Below are 23,241 nucleotides of genomic sequence, written 5' to 3'. Positions count from 1 at the left end.
CACCAGGGGGCGATCAGAGCTCAGAGCTCTCTTCACCTGCACACCCAAATACTGCAGCAGGTCCAGGATCACCTGGAGACACACAGGTTTGTACAGGTGAGGACACCAACCAACACCTGCTGCACCCGTACGGAACACAGACTGTATATTAAAGATGGCCATAACTACCATGATGTCACTCTTGGGGTGGGCATTTGTACCACCTCCATCTTTATAACCTGGATGTAACTAGCCCCGCCCTGAATGCTCCCCTGCTTCCTGTTCCTCTGACTCTAACGGGACCATCATCTCCAACATAAACGTCATGTTTATTCTGTCACAGCTGAAACTGCTGATGAGAACTCAAACTCATCAGCAGCAAGTTTCCAGGTGAGCTCATTGCAGAGTGTCGCCCCCTGCTGGACATCAGAGAGACATGAGGCTGAAGCGCTCCTTCAGACAGATGCACTGATGTACAGACGGGCAAAGTGTGCTGTAGGAAAGCAGGATAGGAAGTCCTCAGCAGGTTGGTGGTGACTGAACTTTCAAAATAAGAGCACAGACTGTATTGTAAACGTATATAGACGGAAGCTACACTGAGTTTTCTAAATCGACGCGCTCGTCTCCGTGTGTTGCAGGTTTATCGGACAGCGCTTCCTGTTCCCGTTCTGATCTGTGACTTTGACCGAGTCTCCTCTTTCCTGTTCTGGTTACCTCTCGCCCCACGTACGAGTCCGGTTCCTCCACCAGGATGGCCGTGTAGTGATCTGACCTTTGACCCAGCAGAGGTAGCAGTTGAGCAGCGCTGCAGACGAACATAAAGAGCGAGGTTAGCAGTGGCACAGACTCCGACCCGGTCCAGGTTTAGGTCCAGGTACCTGTAGGGCTCTAAAGGAGGGCAGTGCTTGGGCCGGTCCAGATTAGTGTGGTTCTGCAGGACGTTCACCATCAGCTGACGGACAGACGGGATCGACCGGTCTGCACCTGCACACACAGTCATCGTTTTTAACAACATAAACAAAAATACATGTCTTTATTTAAAAGGTCGACTCTTGTGTTTGTTTTTAATCGAGTCCTAAGGAAGGAAGGAAGGAAGGAAGGAAGGAAGGAAGGAAGGAAGGAAGGAAGGAAGTGAGCGGGACGTTCAGGTGAGTCTCACCTCTGTAGGTCGTCCCTCGCTCCGATGGTGGACTGTGGGCCCAGAAGAACTGAGGATAGAAAAATGAGGTGGTTATTACCCATCAGCCCCTGCGGGGGGCGACACTAACCGGCAGCAGTGTAAACACCTGCAGCAGGTACATGCTGACGTACCTTGAAGGTGGGGTAGAACTTGATGCTGTAGTCCTTACAGACGTCAAAGTTTTCCTCCTGAGCGCAGTCCAACACACCCACGCTGATGGCATCCTGCCAGTCTGACACACACACACACACACACACACACACACACACACACACACACACACACACACACCTTCTTTAACCTGCTGACAGGTGCCATCCAGTTTGGAGGTGGACGAGCTCGTTATGTGTGGAGTCGTCGTGAGTTACGATGACGCGATTCATCAGAAGTGCACTCGCTCACTTTCTAATAGCAGTAACGAGCGTGCGCCTAAGACTCGCCATTCATCCCTTTTCACCCCGCGGACGCCTGCACGACGGTTAGACAGACCGACAGCGGGAGAAACACAGGCTGAATGCAGACCGAGGTCCAGGTGTGTTTCAGCCACAGGTGTGTCGTTCAGGCCAAAGTTCAAACAGGTGCCAGAAACATCGATTTCCTCTGGTTTTCATTCTTCTACTTTGTCTCTTTGATGGTAACGCAGAGAGAGCGTGCAGTTACCCCCTGCAGCCTGCAGAGGGCGGCAGCAGTCACCATTTACCTCTGCAGGTTTAAAAGGAAGCGTGTGTGTCACTGTGTGTGTGTTAGTCAGGGCGTGTTTCGGGACTGGTTGTTTTGTCGGTTGCACACGGTTTGAGACTGTGTGAGCGTTGCTGAGTCCTGAAGCAGGCTGCAGCCCCGTGCTGCACAGGTATCAGGTACTTCTATTTAAAGCAGCTCCCTTCACCAGTTTATCCACAGCACTGTGCAAAAGTCCTGAGCCGCCCCTCATGTCTTTATATTCCAGAGGAAAATTTGAAATATGTGCAGCGCTTTCTGGAAATGTGCAAACACAAATGTCTGTGACTGGACATGACTCTTCACGCTGCTCATGTGCTGTAGAAAGTCCAGTTTCATTGCATTTTTTAGGACACACTGCAAAGCATGCTGGGAAACGATTCTGGTTATTAGCAGTCCAAAAATCTTGGGCAGTGATTACTCAAGACTTAAAAAACGACAACAGTGTGTCTCCTGCAAAATATAAAGAGATGTGGGGCGGCTCAGGACTTTTGCACAGTGCTGTAGATGAAGGGTGACACTTGGATTAAAATGTGACGCCTGTTGCACTCAGTGACGCTGGGCTGACTTTAACTGGCTTCAAATCCAAAACCTGTGTTACAACGACCGCTTCCAATACTTATTATTGCTAATGGAACTGAAACTTTCATGTAGTCTTCCTCAGAACAACATGTTTGTGCACACGTGCAGTGATCCGGCCTCGCTGGGAGGTCGGGTTGTTTCATCAGAAACTGGTTAAACTCTCATAAAAAAACTTTCTCAAATCTCCTCGCTGCCTCTGTGGCAGGGAGGGGCTGTGACACAGGGGACGCAACAGGAAGAGAAAGTGAGGAAACCTCATGAGTGTTAGACAGAAGCTGCTGCAGAGCCCACATACTCCTCTGACAAAGGTCCAGAACACCAGAGAAGAAGTCTGAAGACCTCCAAGTGTTCAGGAGGGCTGAGCAACCCCAGGCCTCCCCCAGAACAGAGAGCCTCGTATGGCTTTACTGGCGTTGGGTGACGAAAACATCCACAAAATTCACTTTACATCCAGATCACAGAGGACAGGAGCGCTTTAAACGTTGTTATGATCCAATGTTGTCAGTGTTTTGTGTTAGGCGTGACTGTTATGTGTTTCCTGTTTTACTTTGAAGGTCTGTCTTATCTCAGTGTGTTCAGTTTACGCTTCCTTGTCTCGTCAGTTCTGATTCGCCCCAGCTGTGTTTCCCTCCTGTTGTCCATTCCCTGATTGCTCCCTCTATGTATTTAAGCCCTGTGTTTCAGTTTGTCGTGATCGCCCCTGTGTTGTAAATAGATGTTGATACTGTTTTTACTCGGTAGCTGTAGGGGTGAGAAGCCATTTTTCTTTGGGAACCTTTTCTCCTGTTTTTGGTTAGAGAGGCAGGTAAGACACCTGTAAATTATGTTTGGGGTTTTCTGTGAAGGTAAGCCAGCTGCAATTCATTTCTAGAGTTTTTGTTTGTTTTGGCCATGCTCACCCTGATGCCTGCTACCTTTTGGGACTCAATAAACTGACTGGCTGTTGTGAAATCTGTGGTAGCTGTTTTTTGTTGGTTCGTCCTCCTTAAGAGCAGGGAGTGGGGGGGCATTTTTCCTTATTTTTATTTTCCTTATGTCGCACGCCGGTTTTCCCTGGGCTGGGGTGTAACAACGTACAGGTGAGAGGTTTAGGAAAAACAGTCTGCAGGGAAAGACGACGCAGGTGACGGTCAGAGGGAGGGTCCTCACGTGGACAGGTATACAAACATGTGAATGGAAACTATGTGTGTTCGATCTGGTGGGAAAAGATTAGGAGCCGCAGGTGCTTCAGTACAAACACCATCGGGTCCTCAAGCTCCGGAGGCCCAGGAGGGACACGTCTGCATTGGTGACTCCAGTAACAAACATCAGTGTTTACCTTCATCCACCTTCTGGGCCCTGTTTCAGGAAGCCGGTTTAGTGCAAACTCTGAGTAAGTACACCCTGAGTTAACGAAAACTCTGGGTTTTCGGTTTCACAAAGCGAGTTTAGATTAATTCTGAGTGAGTTACTATGACGACACACTCCGTGAAGCTAACCTGCCCCCTAGCAGGTTTACTTCAACTAACCCTGACCTTCTCCGCCTCTTTGTCGGAAACCTGACTGTAGGAAGTGTCAGAGATGGCGTGCCACTTCCTTGAAGAGCCAGTAGATCGTGAAGCCCAAATTCTCCGCAGAGCTCTCCGCCGGGAGAGAGTGATCAGAGCGCGTTTGGACATTTTATCATTTCCTGATGATTTTCTGTGTGAACATTACCGTTTCTCAGCACAATCTATAATTTATTTGGATAACATCCTCAGGCCTAATATTGCTCATGTGACACATCGCGGACATGCTCTCAGTTCATTACATATTATTTGTATTGCACTTCGGTTTTTTGCAAACGGGAGCTTTCTGTATAATATTGGTGACGCTGAGCACGTTTCCAAGGCTACCGTCTGTCGGGCAGTCAGGAATGTTACAGTTGCACTGAAACGTCTCCTGTACTCGTTTGTGGTGTTCCCCGGTCATAGACCCACAAGATTCATCAAAGAGGGATGCCACAAAATTGCAGGTATCAGGATGACCAAAACTTAATTTATGATGTGGTGATACTTGGACTACTACTTACATTTTACATTTATTCTCACGGTTCCCAGGCGTGATTGGCTGTACAGATGGCACTCACATTCCAATCATTGCTCCTTCAGTAAATGAAGGAGACTATGTGAACAGGAAGTCTTTCCACAGCATCAATGTACAGGTACATAGTTCCCTGTAGCATTTCAAACTAACAAATTATTTCATTATAGTAATGGATGCTAATTTGTGTTCTCTGCACTGTGAAGATCATATGTGATGCTGCCAACATTATCACAAATGTGGAAGCCAAGTGACCAGGCTCTGTGAGTGGTGGTGGTGGACGACCTCCACCTGTTTTTCTGTTGGCTATAACGGGCCACATTTGAGCATACAGAGTAAGCAAACATGTACTTGTAATGTGCTCAGATAATTTCAATAAGTGCTTACAGAAAGAAAATTAATGTAGCCTCTAACTGCAATTGATTTACATGGGACAAACAGACCAAGCACTATGGCTCATAATACAATTACACCTTACCTGTTTGGACTATATTTTTATATTTCATTTTTACTTGCTGCCAGGAACGTTTGGGGCCTGTTGGGTTGCACCTGCGCTCACATCACATCACAAAATAAAATGTATGAAATAAAAAATAAAATGAAATATAATAAAATAACGTGTTAAATGGGTGGAAATCCCTCGATCAATGTTTAAATTAACACTCACGCATTGACTCTGTCAGCTATGTTTTGCCATGCATGCTCCCTTTCTTTTGCAGCTGAGGCTGTGTTACTTTTTTTCCGCAAAATTTGCATGTTATCGGCATATGCTGCCATCAGAATTTCGGCCTCAAGCGCTGTAAGATACATTGACCGCGCCTTCTTTCCCTCCGTCTCCATGGTGACTCGCTTAATCTGTGCTCCACTAATCAAGGGTCCGTTCTTCGTACCGCGCTAAGTAAGTTAGCTGGATTTGATTGTTGACGATTTCGCGTGATCCTGGATCGTTCGGTTCCCCGAAGCTCATCCGGGACTTGCTGCCATAGCAACAGATCCGTAAGCGTAAACCTGCTCGGGAGCAGGTTTACTTTATGTAAACAGGATTAGATCGCGGCCACGCAGGTATGTCCGCTTCATTTATACGAAAACAACAGCGATATTTTACCACTGTTTCACCATAAATAATATTATCAATGTAACTAAAGACAATGCAGCACTTGATCCTTTTATTGATGTCACACAGATACATACAGGTCATTTCCTAAAAAAAGGGAAATGTACTATTAATCATTCTATTACATGTATGTGATTATTACAGATGTAATTCATATTTTAGAGTAGTAATAGTAAATTACTTCATGTAATCAAGATGAGAGACCACGGCTATGAAAGCGAAGGTGGATTTGGGAAGCCTGTCGCAGCCATGTCCTGTCCGTATACGCGAGCAGCCCATTGCAGAAGGTGCAAGATTGATAAGGAGAGTCCTCAGAATTCAGCGTATATTGCGGGACAGACAGGATCCTTTAGCTCAGCGCGACAGTGTGCTCATAGAGAGATATCGATTTTCCCGTGAGGGTATTATTCACTTAACCAACTTGTTGACGAGGGGGTGCAGGACCACCACCTGTCTTTTGTTGCTCTGCCCTTTTCTTGGTTGCTGTTATAAACAAACAGATTATTTCAGGGTCTCTTTCCTAGAGACGAAAAGCAATATAAGTGATAAATATTACCATTCTGTAGAATGTTCTTATATTTCACTTTTACTTGTTCCCATGTTCTAGTGGGTCCTGTCGTGGCTCTAATGTGAAAGAGGATATAATATAACATATTATAATATAATATAATATGATAAATTTACCCTACCGCCTACTGGTGTTGGCCAGAGGGGCCGATGGCGCGATATGGCAGCCTCGCTTCTGTCAGTCTGCCCCAGGGCAGCTGTGGCTACACCTGTAGCTGCCTCCACCAGTGTGTGAATGTGAGAGTGAATGAATAGTGGCATTGTAAAGCGCTTTGGGTGCCTTGAAAAGCACTATATAAATCCAATCCATTATTATTGTTATTATTAAATTACTTACGAGTTTGATTTGTCAGCAACTTTCTGCCAGCCCTCTCTCCTTGCTTTTGCAGCCTTTGCAGTGTTCCCTTGAGTTTTAATTAAACTCTGAAACTCCTGAAATCCCTCAATCAAGAGTTCTTGCTCTGCTGCCGAAAAATACTTTTTGCCGACCAATCAAAGGGTTGCCGATCAGTGTTTCTACTATCGATGCGTAGCCCCTGTTAAGCCACCCAGTGATCTCACATTACTTCATCCAGCTGTACTGATCGTCAACAACAGGTTTGTTCGGGGAACCGGATTAGCGAGCTCAGAGTTAGCGCGATGATTTGGTCTTGGATGTTTCATTTGATCTTGGATGTAGTAAGCGAGGTACGAAGAACGGGCCCCTGGGCTTTATGTATCCTCGTGCGCGCACTTCACTTGGGGTTAAAGCAACTCCGCGTTGACTGAACTAATTGTTATCAGCCTTTCTGAAACAGAATATTCCGAGTTGGACAGTTCGGGGTTACTCAACCCTGAGTATCGTTTTTCACTCTGAGTTTTCTAAACCGGCTTCCTGAAAAAGGGCCCTGCTCTGGTGTGGCCCTCACTGGCTTCCAATCAGTGCAGCCAATCGCTGATCAATAACCAAACACATCATAACACAAATCAAGAGTCTCAAATACTGATCAGTATCTCTGCAGTCATTTCAGCTTTTAGCTGTGACCTTTGAACTGACAGCCTTTAAAGCCCTTAAACCTTTGTTACCAAGTCTGTTCCACTCAGCAGGGACACACCTGAGTCCCTCGCACTGTTGGCTACCTGCCGTTAGCACCTGACGCTGTGTCCCCAGCTGCCCTCATCGTTAGCACACCTTCATCCCGGGATGTCGCTTCCTTCGGTCTGTAGTTTGAACGATTTACCTGTCCCAGCACGTCCACACACGGAGTCTCCCTGCCATTCAGAACCCCATTGAAATAAACGCTACATTTAAGTTTCTCTGAACAACCGAAAACGTTTACAAGAGCGAGCTAGCAGCAGGAAAATGAGCTAAAAATAAACAACTGATAAGTTTATTGTTAATTGTTTTAACGCCGAATCGGTACAGAGATCTGACGTCATCGGAAAGCACTCAGACTATGCTTAAAATTTGGTCCTATTTTCACCGATTAACGGACACGATGTAAACAGCATATTTTTGAATAGAGTCTGGTTTGACCCGAACGCACGGGGAACAGTATCTTCGCAGCAGTACCTTTCACGTCCTGGGCCAGAGCCTTCCATGTGCTGGAGTACTGGATGCAGTGTCCACACCAGGACGAGAAGAACTGGATGAGCCAGGCCGAGGACGAGTTAGTGACGGCGGACTTCAGGCTGTCGCTGCTCAGGATCACCAGCGGGTCCTCCTCCGTGTAGAGCCGGCCTGCGCCTCCCAGGGAGCCGGGCACCAGGCAGAAGACCGTCGCCGCCGCTCCCAGCCAGAGCATCGCCGCCATCCGAGAACCAATACACCGCGAACAGGGAGTCAGAGAACCACAGAGTCCGAGCCGGAAACCAGCCTCAACAGCCGGGGAGACATGAGAGCAGAGGCCCGCTGAACGTACGAAGCTCGGAGAGCAGCCGACAGAGGCCTCACTCCGAGCCTATACCGGGACACCGGCGCACGCGCAGTCTATGTGGGTCTCCGTTTGAGTGGGACAGTGTCCGTGACGCTGTGACGTAGTGGCTCGTGTTGCTTTAATAGACTATCTCCGACGAGCGTGCGCTGCGAGCCGGTCTGACGCGTTATCCCTCTGCTGCGTTCAAGAGTGCTCGGAAAAGTTAGACTTCATTGATGAGAGCCGTGCATTAATACTCAAGTACGCATGTTCGTACTCGCGTGCTTGTCCGTTCCAGTCGGTACTTCGTTCACACGGGAGTGCGGACCTCCTCTACAGCTGGAACTGCATTTAATTTAACCGTGATTAATATTTGCAATGAAAATGACACGTGATAGAATAATTACATGAACTAAACCATTTCTTTAAGAAAAAAAATGTAATTTCAATTTAAGCACAAATTCCCTTTTGCACTGCCAGTCAAGGTTGGGACACACCTTCTCATTTCAACTTTTGCTACTTTGTACATTATAGATACAAACTGAAGACATCAAATATATTTAGATATATGGCATTATGCAGCAAAGAAAAAATGAGAGATAACTCTAAATATGTTTTATGTTTTAGATTCCACCCTTTGCTTTGTTGACAGCGCTGCAAACCCTCGTTCTTCTTTTAGTGAGTTTCATGATGTAGTCACCTGACATGGTTTCACCTCACAGGTGTGCCTTTCACACGGGTTCAATGGTGAAATTTCTTCCCTTCTTAATGGGGTTGGGACCATCAGCTGTGTTGTCAGAGGTCAGGTTGGTACACATCTGATAGCCCTATTAATAAAACTTGAGTTGGTCCTGCGGGGCAGCAGGTGATGGAGGCGGAGACATTCATGAGGCTCCCACAGGTTGATGACAGATATCAGACTGTAAGAGAAAGCAGCGCTTGATTTATAATGCAGGAAAAAACAAAGGCATCAATTCTTCTTGTTCCAAGCTTCAGCTCGCTGTTTCACTCCTGCTTTAATCTGGTTTCTGTTGGAGTTTCCAATTCCCTACAGCCTGTGAAAGCAGCGTGGCTCTCTGCCGCCCCCTGCAGGCCGAGCAGCAGAACAACCGGAGGTCCTGAAGGTGTACTTGGTTGGATTGGCAGGCAAAGATCAGCTCTGCTGAATGTTAAAATGAGCGTGCGTACTGTCACAGCTGTTCAGAGGTGTGCCGATGGAAGTTGAGCCATGGCGCTCACCAACACGTTAGTGATGACGCCGCTTCAGACTCGCAGGCAAACCAAGCTCTGCCCTCCGCTTTTTCACCACTGCTGGTCTGCAGGGTGAAATATTCATGTTTGTAGTTTTGATCATTTCTGATCTGTGACCCCTCACTGAAACAAGCTTCATCAGTATCTGACCAGTGGGGCACTGGGGGAGCCTGGGCTGCAGACTGGAGGACCCGGCCTTTGAACCCTCAAACTCTGAAACAATCAAAACAAACAAAAGTACTACAAATACTGCTATAAATATTACTACCAGTACTACAAAATAACCGGGGGACGGTTTGTGGTCAGTGTCATGATAGGTATGAATAGTTACTGATTCAGATGTAGTTCATGTGGAAGCCCGGTACTCAGATACTCAGATACTATGACGTACAGCTTCCAGTAACACAATCCGTCGATGCTTCCAAAAGTGGCTTCGGTGCTGTCTTACTACAAGATGACCATCCAGCTGCTTACCCATCCACTCACTGACGAACTGAGCAGCGTTACGCACAAAGAGAGAAAGAGATGCTAGCAGTGCAGAACGTTTCCATCAGTACGAATATGGAAGAGAAGTGAACGTGGAGACAGATCAGAAACTACTATGTACAGTCTCATTAGGAATACAGACTCCTAATGAGACTGCAAAAATGTCAGGTACATGTTGTATGCTCACCTTATTACTAAATTAGGCAGAGCACTCTGAATTGAATCAGGACATAAAGCACGGTCTTTATGTTGCTTTATTGAACACTGTCCATCTTACAACTAGCCACTTAACGGGGCTTCCCTCGGACAACAACAACATCCGGTTCAAAGGTCATCACCTTAAGACATAGCCATATCAATACATGACAGTACAGGTTCAGTACAAGCCAGGAAATGAAATGTACATCACATGGAGGGGGGGCTTTAGCTCAGGAGGGAGGGGCAGGTCACCTACTGATCACAAGGTTAGTGGTTCAGTCTGCATGTCAAGTATCCTTGGGCGGATACTCACCCCAAGTTGCTCTGTGTCTGAATGGAGTTAGGAATCACTAAGTATAGAAAGAAAGTGCTATATAAGAATCAGTCCATTTACCATTTACATCACAGACATGTTATCCAGAGATAATCTACCAGTGACCAGCTCACCTGATGATGACATAGAAGCTCAGGTGAACACGATGATCTTACCTGTGTCAAGTGCAAAACTAGAAGAATTCAGAAAGGAAACTAGGAGTGATGTGATTGTGACTAAACGTACAGAGACAGTTCTGGATCGAACAACAAGCTGCAAAATACATTCAGTCATACTGGAACTACAGGGAACAGATTTCAGTAGTGGGTGGAGTTCTGTTCAAAGGACAGCAGCTCATCGTTCCTGCGGCGCTGAGAGCAGAAAGCTAAAGCACACTCACGACGGTCACTTGTTTATTAAGCGCTGCAGACGCAGAGCGAGAGAAGTTCTGTTTTGGCCTGGAAATCACAGAGTATCACTGAGATGTGAACAGCTGTGATGTGTGCAGCACTCAGCAGAAACAACAGACCAAAGATCCACGACATCCACACAGAAACACCCTGGCAGGAGATACGTGTGGACCTTTGACCTCCTCTGAGTGGATTACTATTCCAATTTCACTGAGGTTGAGTGGCTGAAGTCAGACACAGGAAGTGCAACAGTCATCACTTATGACTTGGAATCCCTGAAACAGTGATTTCAGATAACGGACCGGAGTTCAGCTCCCTGGAAGACTTTGCAAAAAAGTGGGAGTGTCTCACAACACAACAAGCCCCCACCACGCACAGTCAGACGGGGTGGAGGAGAGAGGAGCACAAACAGTGAGACTCTTGTTAAAAAGGCAAACGCTGAGGGAACAGATCCTTATCTGTCCTCACTCTGATCTCTGTTGGAGGACGTTGGAGCGTCATCGGCCCGGCTGTTAATGGCTCGACACATGAGGTCAAGACTTCCAACAACATCACAAAGGCTGAAACGCTCACTAACACACTGCAGCACTTATTAGAAACAAGGCAACAGAAACCGAGAGAATACTTTCATCGAAGAACGAGAGAAGTTCAGCAACTTCAGATCGGCCTCAAGGTCAGACTGTGGCCACAGAGCGTGTGGAGTCCAGCCCAGGTGTGACGGCTGCACGCACAGCCACACAACGTGGTAATATCGCCACGTTGTGTAGAGGCTGATACATAACACTGCCTTCTAAAATAAGTGCGCACATTTCAGTTTACACTGTTATGCATGATTTAATCTTACCTTAGTAAAATACCTTAGTTGCAGCTGCTCCAGTCGCCTGACTGAAGAGCCAAGAGGTGGAAAAGGGGCGGAGCAAGCCTTGATGGAAAGCTGCAAAATGGCTCATTCCATAACTCGGGACCATGGGGGGAATTGGAGTCCATTATGTTAGTTTTAGTTAGGTTTTGTGTGTTTTAGCCCTTTTTGTGGGCCTCTATTTAAGTTTCCCTTTGGCTCGTTATTAAGTGAGGTCCGTTTGTTAACTTTTGACCTGTTTTATGGGCCCAAGACTTTGATCCTTTCTGCATGATTTAAACAATTATGTTTGTGGGTTAAATTAAAAACAAATCATTTTTTGGATTGTAAGCTGTGCCTAAGTTTGCTTCGCTGCTCGGTCCGTCACACCAGATAACGGGTCTCTCTGAACATCCAAGATCCTGTGTGGTTCAGATGCCTGATGGGCAGCAGGGACACTTTCTAAAGCAGTCAGGGCAAAGAGGAACACGTCACAACACGGCACGCGTGTGTTAGAGCAGGAAACGCTGAGATGTCAGTCGTACAGCGCGTGGACGTCTCCCTGAGCAGTTAAATGACGTCATGTTTACAGCAGTCGGTTGAGGTTTGAAAAAAGGAAACGTGTTGATGCCGAGCAGCTGTTTTCTCTGCTCACGGACACTGGGCTGTGACGTGGGTTCATTCGGTGGTCACAGAGTCAGATGCAGTTCATGTGGGAGCCACAGGAGGGCGTGGTAACGCATAGAAATGAAGTGTAGCAAACCCTGAGGACACGGTGTCACGTCTGCTCGGTAAAGTCATTCACGGGTGTTTAACGGATCAATTATTGGCTCACGGTGACGTGACGTTATTGATCAGTTAGGAGGCACGCCCACAGCGCCTACGTCCCTTCACCTCGTGTTTTTTCACCTTTTAGGGAGCTTCCGTACTGCGCATGCTCTGTGTGACACAGTTAGCGTCCCGTTACCATAGCAACGTGTCAGCTCAACTCCGCAGGACACGGAGCAAAACTCAGGTGGGAGAGACACACAGACACACACTCACAGACACACAGACACACACAGACAGACACACACAGACACACACACACACACTCACAGACAAACACAGAGACACAGACACAGACACAGACACACACACACTCACAGACAAACACACTCACAGACACACAGACAGACAGACACAGACACAGACACACACACACACACACACACACACTCACAGACAAACACAGAGACACAGACACACACACACACACTCACAGACAAACACAGAGACACAGACACACACACACTCACAGACAAACACAGACACACACACACACTCACAGACAAACACAGAGACACAGACACACACACACACACACACTCACAGACAAACACAGAGACACACACACACACACACTCACAGAACACACACAGAGACACAGACACACACACACACACACACACACACACACACACACACACACACACACACACACTCACAGACAAACACACTCACAGACACACACACACAGACAGACAGACACAGACACACACACACACACACACACACAGACACGGACACACATACACACGGACACACACACACAGACAGACAGACACACACACTCACAGACAGACAGACACAGACACACACACACACACACAGACTCACACACACACACAGACTCACACACACACACACACACACACACAGACACACACTCTCACTGTCTCTTCTTGTTTTCGTTCCTCAGAATCAAATCTTCACGCCTGCTTTGATCTTCATCCTCTGACAGGAAGCATGTCATCATCACCGAGGGTGGGTGTGGTCAGACGCTCGATGCTGACCGACCCGCTGCTAATCAAGGTAACTGGGGGGCGGGGGAGCTGGGAGGTCAGTGATTGGCTGATCCACTGCAGGCTGTTTTTACTGATTCTTTACTTTTTCCTGTTTGGGTCGCTCCAATACTACAACTACTAATATTAATAACAATAGTACAGTAATAGTAATAGTAGCAATAATGGCAACGATCCAATCAGGGCTGGTGTGATGGCGTTCTCCTGGGTCATGTGTCAGATGCTTTTGGGTTAATGAAACAGGTTTTTGTTGTCATTGTGTTTATTTGGTGAAAAATGTTTCTGAACTTAGACGTTTGCTTAAAATATCTGATAAACAAACAAAATTCATTCATTTTTCGTTTATTCAGAAAAATAAATAATTTGTTATCATTTTCTAAAGTTTGATCTGAGAAACAACAGACTGTAAATAATAGATGGCTGTAGTTAACACCAATAGAGGGCGATGCTTCTCGTTTAGCTCCACCCCTTTATGCAAATATGGCCATGTCCAGTTTAAAGGAAGAGTGCTGATAGAAAACATGATGATGTCATCAAACTTCCTGTGTGCAGGCGCCTCTTGGGCGCTCGCGGTCCAAAGGTTTTGCCGTTCCTGGTCCGGACTTCACTTTTGGAACCAGCAGTAACTGGCTGAGGGATGGAGGCGTGGCGGAAGGTAAGCCCCACCCACTGTAAACACACTACAGTATTAGCACACTGACAGTTATCGTGTGTGTGTGTGTGTGTGTGGCTGTGCGATATAACCAAAATCTCATGTCCCAAAATAAGACATTTATTGTCCCGACAACAATATTTTTCACAAATATTTTAGCTTTTCTGTAAATTCTGTGAATCTCGGGCACCTCGACCTGTGTGACGTGTTTCCAGCTCGTGTACCTGGAGTCGAGCACCTGACGGATCTGCTTTGCTTCTCATCCATAAACGCCGTACTCTGTCACATGACTCTTGTGTAGGTGGTAGAAGAGTTTTCTGGTCCTATTCAGACTTTTCATAACCAAACCATGTCCATGCTACAGAGGTAGCCCCTCCTCAGGAATAAGGTCCTCAATGTGTTTGGACTGGTCCTTCTGTTTGTCATCACTTCAGTTTATTTTGAAAAATCTCAACAGGATCATCAGCTTTATTGTGAAAGGTTTATGTGGAAAATAAACAAGCGGACGGCGGAGCCGCACGCTGGGTTTACCGTCATTGTGGCAGCACATACGAACAGTGGCTCGTCCGTCCGTAGTGTTGTTATTTTAAGTATAAGTCAAAGAACTTTAATCAGAGCGATGAAAAATGTTGCCGTAAACAGTTTATTTTGTGACACAACCAAACAAACCATAGCGTGACATGAAACGCCAGACGTTTTCATATCATCATCAGACATGTATCGTCATAACAGCCCTGTGTGTTTGTAATGCTGGCTCTCTTGGTGGTCAGTGTTTGTGTCACGAAGGACAAATGAGCGCCGCCTGGTGGACACTGGAGGAACTGCAGCTTCACATCCTAATTGGCTAAACCCAGGCTGAGCGCTGAGGTGCTGGGATTACGCTAACAGGAGGGGTGTGTGTGTGAGGCAGTCAGCTGTCAGAGTGTGTTTGCATGAAGTTAACATGCCTTCAGGCTGCAATCACTGCTGTCAGTCAAACACACACACACAACATAAGACTCCTCTCATCTGTCAGTCACACAGACACACAAACACACACACACAGCTGTCTCTGTATTTTCTGGTGGTTGGAGGTGAAAATAAGGAGCTGAATCACTGATGCTGCATGCCCACTAAATACAGTCCACCTGGGGTTCTGCCCCTCTGTAGGCTTCCAGAGGTTGTCCATTGTGCACAAAGTGGGCCTTTAGTGATATAAAGAAGGATTATTTTGAACTGTGACTCATGCACAGCTGAACCGCAGTCCCTCATCAGAGACAGGTGTGTCAAAGTGGGACTTTGTGTGTCGCTGTGTGATTGAAGCTGGCCGATCTCACTCCGAGCCAGCGTCTCACCTGTCGGATCCAAGGTTTTGGGCCCGTGGGCGTCCTCTTACCCGTCACCTGTGCTCTGTCAGCTCTTTCCAGCTGGAACGTTCAGCCGCGGCAGGAAGAATCTGCCGCTCAGCATGCAGACTTTGTGTCTCTGAACCGCGAGGCGGTGAAGTCTGGCATGGTGACGCCCAAAGAGCTGAGTCAGTACCGGGCTCAGAGGGCCCAGAGCTCCGCCTCCGAACTGCGGCACGGTCGGCTTCCACGATGCCGCGATCAGGTTCCTGACATCACGTTTGGAGTCAGAAACAGGTGGAATTGATCACTTCACGATGATCAAATGATATCTGATCCATAATATTGAATGATCAGTGACCAATCGATGTCTCCATCAGGCCGTCGTCTCCGATGTCAGACGTCCTGTCTCATCAGTATGCTCAGCGCTGGCTCCATGATCAGCTGAAGAATCAAACCAACAACCTCAAATGCAAGGTGAGAGAGAGAGAGGCTCGAGTGCCCACAGGGTGTGTGTGTGTTGTGTTCACACTGTGTGTGTGTGTGTGTGTGTGTGTGTGTGTGTGTGTGTGTGTGTGTGTGCGTGTGTGTGTTGTGTTCACACTGTGTGTGCGTGTGTGTGTTGTGTTCACACTGTGTGTGCGTGTGTGTGTTGTGTTCACACTGTGTGTGTGTGTGTGTGTGCGTGTGTGTGTTGTGTTCACACTGTGTGTGTGTGTGTGTTGTGTTCACACTGTGTGTGTGTGTGTGTGTGTTGTGTTCACACTGTGTGTGTGTGTGTGTGTGTGTGTGTGTGTGCGTGTGTGTGTTGTGTTCACACTGTGTGTGTGTGTGTGTGTGCGTGTGTGTGTTGTGTTCACACTGTGTGTGTGTGTGTGTGTGTGCGTGTGTGTGTTGTGTTCACACTGTGTGTGTGTGTGTGTGTGCGTGTGTGTGTTGTGTTCACACTGTGTGTGTGTGTGTGTGTGCGTGTGTGTGTGTGTGTTGTGTTCACACTGTGTGTGTGTGTGTGTGTGCGTGTGTGTGTGTGTGTTGTGTTCACACTGTGTGTGTGTGTGTGTGTGCGTGTGTGTGTGTGTGTTGTGTTCACACTGTGTGTGTTGTGTTCACACTGTGTGTGTGTGTGTGTGTGTGTTGTGTTCACACTGTGTGTGTGTGTGTTGTGTTCACACTGTGTGTGTGTGTGTGTGTGTGTGTGTGTTGTGTTCACACTGTGTGTGTGTGTGTGTGTGTGTGTGTTGTGTTCACACTGTGTGTGTGTGTGTGTTGTGTTCACACTGTGTGTGTGTGTGTGTGTGTTGTGTTCACACTGTGTGTGTGTGTGTGTGTGTGTGTGTGTGTGCGTGTGTGTGTTGTGTTCACACTGTGTGTGTGTGTGTGTGTGTGTGTGTGTGTGCGTGTGTGTGTTGTGTTCACACTGTGTGTGTGTGTGTGTGTGTGTGTGTGTGCGTGTGTGTGTTGTGTTCACACTGTGTGTGTGTGTGTGTGTGTTGTGTTCACACTGTGTGTGTGTGTGTGTGTGTGTGTGTGTGTGTGTGTGTGTGTGTGTGTGCAGATGAAACCAGGGTGTATTCCTGACACGAGGACCAGCCTGCTGAGGAGGAGTAAATCTCTGCCGGTCATAGAAACACCACCCAAACCAGCTCGCTTTGCACAGGTGACACACACACACTCACACACCTGCGCGCACACACACACCTGCGCACACACACACACACACACACACACGCACACACACCTGCGCACACACACGCGCACACACACACACCTGCGCGCACACACACGCACACACACCTGCGCGCACACACACACACACCTGTATACTTACTGGCTCTTCTCTGACTCGGCGGTTTTTGGATGATCTTCATCGGCTGTCGTTTCTCTGTGTGGAGTTTGCATGTAGGCGTGGTAACACCTGGCTGACGTGTTCACAGACACGCTCGATGACAACATCGTCTGACGCCCTCTCTGCTCTCTGCAGGTCGGTCCGGCTCTCGACACCTTCAGGGACCAGGAGACTCGTGTGCGGGCGTTTGGGGCTCGTCGCTCCAGCTCTCAAACCCAGCGCTCAGTTCTGAGGACCGCCCGTCATGAAGAACCTGGTGGAAAATGGGTGGAGCCACTCTGAGGATGTTTTCAGACAAATGCAAATAAAAGATGAAAAGTTCTCACAGCAAACCACATGTGGTGAGAGAGGAGTCCCCCAGGGCTCTGTGCTGGGGCCCGTTCTGTTCTCCTTAGAAGTCAATGCTGATGATACTTTTCTGTTTCCAGATAACTTGAATAAAATGTTGAGCTGTTTCTGGTGATCGTCAAACCAGAATCGTTTCACAGAGCTGAGGTAAAACCCTCGATCTGAGTGTTGAGCACTGGAAAGAAGCCAGCTGTTCGTCTGTGAAGACGTTTTAAAAACAAGAGCTACTGAACCCCTCGTGGGGGGGGTCCTGACTCATTATCCTCTGTGAGACACTGCCCCGCCCACCGTCCTACAAGGACCAGAGGTCACCAGCCCTGATCTGATCTCAGGACTGCACCATAGGTGGCTGATAGGTGGTGTCATAGGCCACCATCTCAGTTTAGTGTCCTCCTTTAGTGCTCTTTTTAACAAGTTCTCCTTGGTCCAAAATGTGAAGACCAGTATCTGCAATGAGTGACCTTTGACCTTTAGGTGCAGGTGTACAGGTATAGTTTGGTCCATGTATATTTGGACAATGGCAAGTTTTGTCTTTTTAGCCGTTTACTGAAACATGTTCCAACTACAGTTATATAAATCACATGGACGTGTCGACTGTCGGCTCTGGTTTGAGGGAATCCACATCCACACAGAGGGTTCAGGGTGCAAGCCACTCGTAAACCCCACGAAGAGAAAGGCTAGACGGGACTTTGCAGTCAGCACAGCTCTGGAGCAACATCAGCCTCTAGGAGAATGATGGAAGAGAAAAGGAACAAAGCACACACAGCATCTGTAACACACGGGGAGGCGGCGTGATGGGCGTGTCTTTCAGTGCCAACAATGAGTTTTCAACCAAGAATCACAAATATTTTATTTTCCCCCATTTCATTTGTCTGATTACTTCAGAGCGCCTGACGTAAGGAGGTCGTGTCAAACATGTTTTAGTTCCAAACATCGTCTTTTTGTTTAACCCTCTGGATTAAAGCTGTCTGCGCTCTAACTGCGTCATTTAAAATCCACTGTGCTGATGAACACAGCCCACAGCAGAAAAAGTTGTGTGTCCACATACATAGCGCTGACTGTCAGTGTTGTTCTGCTGTTGGAGGGTCGGTGGGCTCCCCTGCCAACTGCCTCGTGTTGGGGTGGAGAGCTGAAGACGCCTCGTGGACGACGAGGAGGGCAGAAGGGGGAGGAGGACAGGAGGAGGAAGAAGAGGAGGAGGAAGAGGAGGACAGAAGGAGGTGGAGGAGGAAGAGGAGGGCAGAAGGGGGAGGAGGACAGGGGGAGGAAGAAGAGGAGGAGGAAGAGGAGGACAGAAGGAGGTGGAGGAGGAAGAGGAGGGCAGAAGGGGGAGGAGGACAGGGGGAGGAAGAAGAGGAGGAGGAAGAGGAGGACAGAAGGGGGAGGAGGACAGGAGTAGGAAGAAGAGGAGGACAGAAGGGGGAGGAGGAGGAGGACAGGAGGAGGAAGAAGAGGAGGAGGAAGAGGAGGACAGAAGGAGGTGGAGGAGGAAGAGGAGGGCAGAAGGGGGAGGAGGACAGGGGGAGGAAGAAGAGGAGGAGGAAGAGGAGGACAGAAGGGGGAGGAGGACAGGAGTAGGAAGAAGAGGAGGAGGAAGAGGAGGACAGAAGGAGGTGGAGGAGGAAGAGGAGGGCAGAAGGGGGAGGAGGACAGGAGTAGGAAGAAGAGGAGGAGGAAGAGGAGGACAGAAGGGGGAGGAGGACAGGAGGAGGTGGAGGAGGAAGAGGAGGGCAGAAGGGGGAGGAGGACAGGAGGAGGTGGAGGAGGAAGAGGAGGACAGAAGGGGGAAGAGGACAGGAGGAGGTGGGGGAGGAAGAGGACAGAAGGGGGAGGAGGACAGGAGTAGGAAGAAGAGGAGGACAGGAGGAGGAAGAGGAGGACAGAAGGGGGAGGAGGACAGGAGGAGGAAGAGGAGGAGGACAGTAGGAGGAAGAGGAGGACAGAAGGGGGAGGAGGACAGGAGGAGGTGGAGGAGGAGGAGGAAGAAGAGGACAGAAGGGGGAGGAGGAAGAGTGTAACTGTCTTGGCGCTGAGATCAGCTGCTGATCAGTTTCCCTCGGATCAATACTCTGATTACTCTGATAGCTTTATTTTAAACCTGTTTTTTTTTTTTTTTTTTTACATGAAAATGACGTCAGAGTCAAACTAACGCGTTTCCGGCTGCTGTGGCTCCACACCTGCTTGGTCAGACTCACCTGAGTCCGGGCGGAGATGGAGGTGTCCGCCTCCGGCTGCTCCGGGTTCCGGATCGACTCTCTGCTCTCGCTCGGGGCGCTCCTGCCCCGGGCAGACCCTCCGGAGCTCAGCCCGGGGAACAGCAGCGGCTGCTCGGCGCCTTCATCCCCGTGGAGGGAGCCTGCTCCCCGGCTGGAGCCTCCGCTGCTGCCCGCACCGCTTCAGCTGCGCTCCGCCTGCTCCTCCTTCCTAATCCGGGACATTTTAGCGGACTCTCACCCGGGACAGGTCTACTCTGAACCGGGACAACCCGGGCCGGAAGCCGAGCCATTCCGGTCCGGACAGGATGAAGATTTCCAGGATAAAAGTCTCAGCAGCTCATCTTCAGACAGCGAAACAGGTAAAAACAGAGAAAAGAGTTTAAAGAAGGAGAAAGTAAAGTTTCAATCAAAATAAAAATGAGAATCACGCGGATTTTATTTTCATTAAAAACATCAGAAGGTTATTTTCTTCTTTCAACGACCAAGAAACCAAAGATATTTTTCACTCGTGGACAGAAATAAAAACCAGATGAATAAAGTCAGTGAAACAGAGAAACAGTCTCGTTATTACAAACCTTTTGTGTTTTAATTGAGAGAAATCAATCTGAGCGTTCATTTACTTGTTAGTCGAACTGTTTTAAAGCGAAAATAAAGTTTCTGCGTTACGTGTTTTTCTCATTTTGAGACAGAAATGAAATTCATAATCTTAAAGAGTCTTTATCATAACTTCTAATCGGTGATCGGGGTGTTGATGATGATCTGTGAGTCTCATTAATCAGTGAAAACAAAGCAGCCTCCTGCCCGCTGACTCTGGGTCTTTTATTTTAGAGGACCTGCGCTTCTTTCTTTCACTCAGTTGAAACCGTGACTGATGGAGTCACGGGTGATCCTGCAGGAATCACGTGAAGTTAAAAAAGCAGCTGTGCACTACTTTACATCCCTGCTCTGTGTTTGTACTCAGGTACAGCTCATGCACGATGTTTAATCAGAGAGGATACAGCAGACCTGAGCAGTTTTCCAAAATAAAAGTTAAATCCAGGTTATTGAAGCTTATTGGTCAGATTTTATAATAATGAAACTCGGGAAATGTCACCAGAGTTGTTGTTGTTGTTTGTTTGTTTGTTTTTGTGACCCATACAGAGAAACACAGCTTCATCAGCACCGAGTAAAAACACTGATCACGCAGGAATCTCCGTCACGGCTTCTGAACCTTGAAACCTTTAACCGGCTCCGGTCGCAGTGAGCTGCCGCTGGCGCAGCCATCAGACCTGCGGATGGTTCATATTTTTGTCTTTGCTGCACAGTTTGAAACGCGGCTTCGTTGTTTTGTGTTATTATTGTGTATTTTCAGGGTTTTTGTTCAGCTGCTAATCACAGCAGAGCTCCCGTGGGTGTGGGTCACATGAAAGCACCGCTAAAGTCATTTAACTTAAAACATTGTATTTGTTCATATTTAGCTTTAAACGTTGAAGCAGCTCAAACCTGCTGACTATGACTAACGGCCGTCATCACCGTGGTTCATCATTAAAGCTGTGACGCTTACCTCAGTACAAATGATTCTCTGACCACATTATCGTCATTTCAGTTCATCTTTTTTTGTAAAACTCAAAATCATATCGTGGCGGTTTCATTAAACTTGGCACGCGAACGCGAGCACATGTGATCACGTGATTCAAAACACTTTTAATCTGACAGCTGTGACGGAGATAAAACCATGATTGGAATCGTTTAACGAACAGCAGGCCGGGGTCGGTTCACTCTGCAGCCTCACGTCTGATACTTGGATCAGTTTCACACCACAGACACAGACTGTGGTCGTCCCTCGGGTAAGAACAACGCAACAATCTGATAAATGCTGTCAATCAATGTTCGCTTTTTTATTGATCACTTTCATCTGCTGAACCTCGGCTTTTAAAACAGAAGCTGAATCATAATAAATGACTATCATGAATGAGCTGTACCTGGTTTTTCTGTCGCCGACCAATCAGCTTACAGGACTAATGTGACGTCATTCCTACCTCAGTGCAGAGCGCCGGCTCCGACTCGGTGACGTCACGCCTCAAGAAACCTCGTAAGGCACGGACGGCGTTCAGCGACCAGCAGCTGGCGAGGCTCGAGAGAAGCTTCCAGAAACAGAAATATCTGAGCGTCCAGGAGCGCATGGAGCTGGCGGCTTCGCTGCAGCTCAGCGACATGCAGGTCAAGACCTGGTACCAGAACCGCAGGTAAACACACACCTGGTACCACAACATCAAGCAGATTATTGGTCGTCCCGGTCCTGGACTCGTGGTTGGTCATTATTTTGTTTTCTTCTTTATTAAAAAACTCTTTAAAGTTTACTGACATGAAATTTGAACCTGATCACATGACCGCGATGTGAGCGCAGACTGTGATCATCTCAAGGACGAACGCCGCGGTGACCCTGTGAGCGAAAAGCTCCGCAGCCTCAGTCTGCTCCAAACACTCAGTTTGTCATAGTTTTTTTCTACGCTCCAATCTTTGTGATGTCATAGAGGGGGCAGATACCCTGCCCACTGTTCTGTTAGTGAGGGGCAGCCAATCAGATGACAGCTGTCTTGAAGGAAGACAGAAGTTTCAGCAGAGGCTGATGTGTTCTGGGCGTTAAAGCCTGTTACACAGCTGGAGGAACATCTGCTTCCTGTCTGCAGGTTCTGATCCAATCGGGTCGCCTCATGTCTGCTGCAGTCTTTACGATCATGTAGACTCACGTGTGCTCCGGATGGAGGGAATTTTACAGCACATGTGCTGACACGTGCTGATTGGTTCAGGTCCAGTCACGTGACAGCAGACTGGGGTAAGGTGTGTTTGCGGTGAGTAACGTGCGCTTTGTTTTTCCCGGCAGGACCAAGTGGAAGCGTCAGTCTGCCGCCGGCTTGGAGCTGCTGGCCGAGGCCGGCAGGATGTTCCTGCCCACGCACTACCTGTACCCTCCTGCCCCGCCCACAATGAACCTATACCTGTATCGAAGCCACGCCCACCAACACCACCCAGCCCCGCCTCTGCTACCCCACATTCTCACCCACACTCAGCCCCTTCCCCACTGACTAGGACTGGTTCCCTCAGGAACAAACTGCTGTGGCGGTGCCGGGGCTCAGGAGGCGGGGCTCAAGCAAGGAAACAACAGTGACGTTCACGTCTGGACAGCGAGTCCAGGCAGGAGTGTAGAGCCGTGGTTGAGCCACGAACTTCTCTGTGCGTTTCTGTAGCTCTGACTTCGGTTTTTACATTTTCAATAAAGAAAATAAAGATTCTCATTGTTGTTTTCCTTTGATTCAAAGTGAAAGCGATGGCTCTGATTGGTTCCCAGGCTTGGTTTACAGCAACTCTGTCTGGTGAGCAGGCGGCACTCTGCTGGTTCCGACTGGGACGCACCTCCCCATCCTCCTCCTCCCAGCTGC

At 48.1% G+C, this 23,241-nt stretch overlaps 3 protein-coding genes across 3 annotated transcripts in view; 2 read left to right on the top strand and 1 right to left on the bottom strand.

Moving 5' to 3' along the window:
- Positions 1-8,230, bottom strand: part of qsox2 (quiescin Q6 sulfhydryl oxidase 2) — a 13,462-nt gene extending 5,232 nt beyond the window's left edge. The window contains exons 1-6 of the mRNA XM_086257881.1: positions 7,753-8,230; positions 1,291-1,391; positions 1,139-1,187; positions 858-963; positions 694-784; positions 1-72 (exon numbers count right to left, since the gene is read on the bottom strand). The exon at positions 1-72 is cut by the window's left edge and continues 74 nt beyond it. Of these exons, the coding sequence (XP_086114007.1) occupies positions 1-72; positions 694-784; positions 858-963; positions 1,139-1,187; positions 1,291-1,391; positions 7,753-7,993 (660 nt within the window). The 5' untranslated portion in view covers positions 7,994-8,230. The remainder of the gene's footprint in view (positions 73-693; positions 785-857; positions 964-1,138; positions 1,188-1,290; positions 1,392-7,752) is intronic.
- A 3,946-nt stretch (positions 8,231-12,176) lies between these two features.
- On the top strand, positions 12,177-17,725 carry cfap77 (cilia and flagella associated protein 77). Its single transcript, XM_086313024.1, has 8 exons — positions 12,177-12,382; positions 12,508-12,606; positions 13,333-13,445; positions 13,988-14,090; positions 15,484-15,709; positions 15,793-15,889; positions 16,968-17,069; positions 17,394-17,725. The coding sequence occupies exons 3-8, from the start codon at positions 13,380-13,382 to the stop codon at positions 17,538-17,540; spliced, it is 741 nt and encodes a 246-aa protein (XP_086169150.1). The 5' UTR covers positions 12,177-12,382; positions 12,508-12,606; positions 13,333-13,379; the 3' UTR covers positions 17,541-17,725.
- A 1,871-nt stretch (positions 17,726-19,596) lies between these two features.
- On the top strand, positions 19,597-23,094 carry barhl1a (BarH-like homeobox 1a). Its single transcript, XM_086257880.1, has 3 exons — positions 19,597-20,181; positions 21,846-22,047; positions 22,686-23,094. Exons 1-3 carry the CDS (start codon positions 19,818-19,820, stop codon positions 22,885-22,887), a joined length of 768 nt encoding a protein of 255 aa, XP_086114006.1. The 5' UTR covers positions 19,597-19,817; the 3' UTR covers positions 22,888-23,094.
- The last annotated feature ends 147 nt before the right edge of the window (positions 23,095-23,241 follow it).

The sequence above is a fragment of the Aulonocara sp. 'chitande type north' Nkhata Bay genome, linkage group LG12 (genome assembly GCF_057382095.1).
Source record: "Aulonocara sp. 'chitande type north' Nkhata Bay isolate Kocher_YH1m ecotype deep benthic linkage group LG12, A_spYH_male_GT1.1, whole genome shotgun sequence".
NCBI lineage: Eukaryota > Metazoa > Chordata > Actinopteri > Cichliformes > Cichlidae > Aulonocara > Aulonocara sp. 'chitande type north' Nkhata Bay.
Note: the sequence above shows the minus strand (reverse complement) of the source record. Positions and strands in the feature narration are given on the sequence as shown.